This window comes from Pteropus vampyrus, unplaced genomic scaffold (assembly GCF_000151845.1).
Source record: "Pteropus vampyrus isolate Shadow unplaced genomic scaffold, Pvam_2.0 Scaffold217, whole genome shotgun sequence".
Classification (NCBI taxonomy): Eukaryota; Metazoa; Chordata; class Mammalia; order Chiroptera; family Pteropodidae; genus Pteropus; species Pteropus vampyrus.
The window spans coordinates 1,250,805-1,253,522 of NW_011888998.1; the positions used below are offsets into that span (position 1 = coordinate 1,250,805).

General features: G+C 55.8%; 1 protein-coding gene across 1 annotated transcript in view; it reads right to left on the reverse strand.

Annotated features, from left to right (window-relative positions):
• CNTN2 (contactin 2) overlaps positions 1-2,718 on the reverse strand; it is a 32,189-nt gene that overhangs the window by 12,889 nt on the left and 16,582 nt on the right. Inside the window, exons 8-9 of the mRNA XM_011373111.2 lie at positions 682-857; positions 151-287 (exon numbers count right to left, since the gene is read on the reverse strand). Coding sequence (XP_011371413.2) covers positions 151-287; positions 682-857 — 313 coding nt within the window. The remainder of the gene's footprint in view (positions 1-150; positions 288-681; positions 858-2,718) is intronic.

A 2,718-nucleotide genomic window follows, 5' to 3' on the forward strand; every position in this document is an offset into this window, starting at 1 on the left:
GGATGGAAAGAAGCACCCAGAACCCCCCTATGGCACTGTAATTGGCCCAGAGGGGCTGCCAGGGATGCGGGGAGGGACGGTGGGGTGGGGGGAGCTAGAGAAACAGGTGAGCAGAGGACAGTGTGTGAGAGGAAGTCCCAGGTCTCCTACCTGGGAGGCCAGAGGCTCCCCGTTCCGCAGCCAGCGCACTGTGGGCCGGGGCTTGCCAGCAGCTGCGCAGCCCCAACGCAGGCTGGAACCGATGTCGGCTTCCATGTCCGAGATCACCTTGAGCCACTCGGGTTGGGCTGTGGGGAGCAAGGGAGAGCGAGCGACTGGAGATGAGCAGTCTCCGGCTCATTAAATGGGCCCTGAATTGCAGGCCTGCAGTTCCTGTGACGGACAGCAGAGAGCGCCATGAGCATTCTGGGACAGCGCGTGGCAAGAAGTGGGCTCGAGAAAGTTGGCAGTTTGAGCCTGTGCCAGAGGCTGTTTTAACAACTTTTCTCCCATGTGGTTTCTGCAACCCCGACTGAAGCTCTGAGGTGGCCGCAGCGCTAGTCTCTTCTGTTCCCACATCCAGTGCAATCCTCCAACCAGGAAGCCTTAAAGCGAGGGGTTTCCCAGTCTTCCCTCTGACTTCTGGGTGCACTTTCTCAGGGACAGGGGTGAGTGAAGGAGGAGGGTGTCTCAGGCTCATACCCTGCACGATGATGCGGCCCTGGACGCTGTCTCGGCCCTTGGAGTTCTCCGCCTCACACTCATAGGTACCTTCATCCTCGAAGCTGACTCTGGGGATCTGCAGAGTGGGCTCGGCTGTGGCCCACTGCGGGGACAAGGAGCCATCCACTTTGCGCCACTTGATTCTGGGAACAGGGCTGGCAGGGGAGACAAAACCAAAGCGGGGCTAGTCAGACGCCCCTGCGTGGACAGCTCCTTGAACCCAGACTCTCAGGTCTTCCTCCTGAGATGCTAGGCAGGTGGGGGTGGGGAGGAGGGCAGCCGACCGGGGCCTGGGAAGGAACAGAGAAAGAGAGAAGCAAGGAGGGAGGGCGGGGCTTGAAGCTCAGGCAGGGAAGGGGCAAGGGGCGGGGCTCCCCTCTTCCCTCACTCGCCTGCAACAATTGTGACACTAATAAAGTCGATCGTCTTTTGGTTTGTACTCTGAAGCTGAGTGGCTCTCCCCTCTCCCACTCCCACTGGCCACCTGCCTCTTCTGGGCCTGCCCTTTCCAGCAGTGGCCTGCCACCTGGGTCTTAATGGGTCCCCTCCCCTCTCTTCCCAACAGGGCCTTGCCTCTACTTTATAAAGAGGCTTTAGTTATTGGTGATCCATGTACTAAAACAGACTAAGGTATCAGTGAGTCTTAATGGGTTAATATGTTGCCCTATCACGTGATTTAAATATGGATTTTCTAGAAGCCCAGTAACTTTCACGGGGTCATCCTGAGCCTCCTCAAATAGCAGGAGATAGTTGCAGTCATTCATTCTACAAAAATTTATTGAGTACCTGCTGTTTGCTTAGCCTTGTTCCAGTGAAACCTTTTTCTGGGACAGCATAATTTCTATTGTAATTTTTTAAAAGATAACTCTTAGTATCCATAGAACACTTACTAAATGCAAGACACTGTTCTAAGTACTTTACATCTATTAACTCATTTAATCCTCATAACAACCCATATGAGGTAGGTACTATTATTATCCCCATGTACAAATATGGAACCTGAGGCACAGGTTAAGTAGTTTACTCAAGGTCTCCCACCTAGCAAGTGACAGAGCTGGGATTTGAACCGGGTAGGCTGGGTTGGAGTTGGTACGCTCTGCTATCTGCTTCCAGCCTGAGGTGTTGCTGGGAGGATCCAGTGACCTAGTATGTGCCAGGCCCCTGGTGTGCGTGATGCCCCACCAGAGGGTCTGTGTACAGTGCGTGGTAATCACTGTCCACTGTGGCCGTGGCCTTCTGCTAGACTCTGCAAAGGCACCACGATGACCCTGCCTGCCCTCCCTCTAGGGTCACCTGTGCCCTGGCCTGCTCCCTTTCTCTTCCGTCACTCACTTCCCAAAGGCAAAGCACTCCAGGGTGACCTGCTGTCCCACCAGCGCATACGTCTCTGCTGGGAACCGGGCCTTGATGCTGGGCGCAAAGAGCCTGGGATCTGAGGAGAGAGAGGTTTCACAGATCAGATGCAAGGGGTCCGGGTCAGGTGCTGTTATGCAAAGGTCTCAGCACAGCTTAGAGCTAACTCTGTCTTAGCTCCCTTCCCCCTTGGGTACCTGGGACAAGTGTCTGAGGTCTTGCACCAGGAGGACTCAGGGGCCCAGGCCCCGGGCTCTGTGCCCTGTGAGCTGCTCTGGGATGGAAAATCCCCTTTACTCAATGCCCACCGACCCTTTCAGTTCTCTCCTCCCGGCCACGCCCCCATCCTTGACCTTCAGCGGCCAAGTTGAGCTGAGCAAACTTGCTGAAGACGCTCTTGGTGGAGAAGTCCATGTGGCTGGTGGCCAGGCAGGAGTAGTTGCCCAGGTCCGAGGCATTGGTCCGGGCAATGTACAGGTTGCCTGTGGTCTGGGACACGAAGTGACGCCCATCCGTCGGGATGAAGTTGGGGAACTCATTGAGGAGCCAGCGGTAGGACAGGCCTAGGATGTGGGGAGTTTGAGGACGCCAGGGGGTGTTAGGCTAACGGGGCAACTCTGGATGGTTCCCCAACATGCTGGAGGGGATCTTTAGACCCTGTCC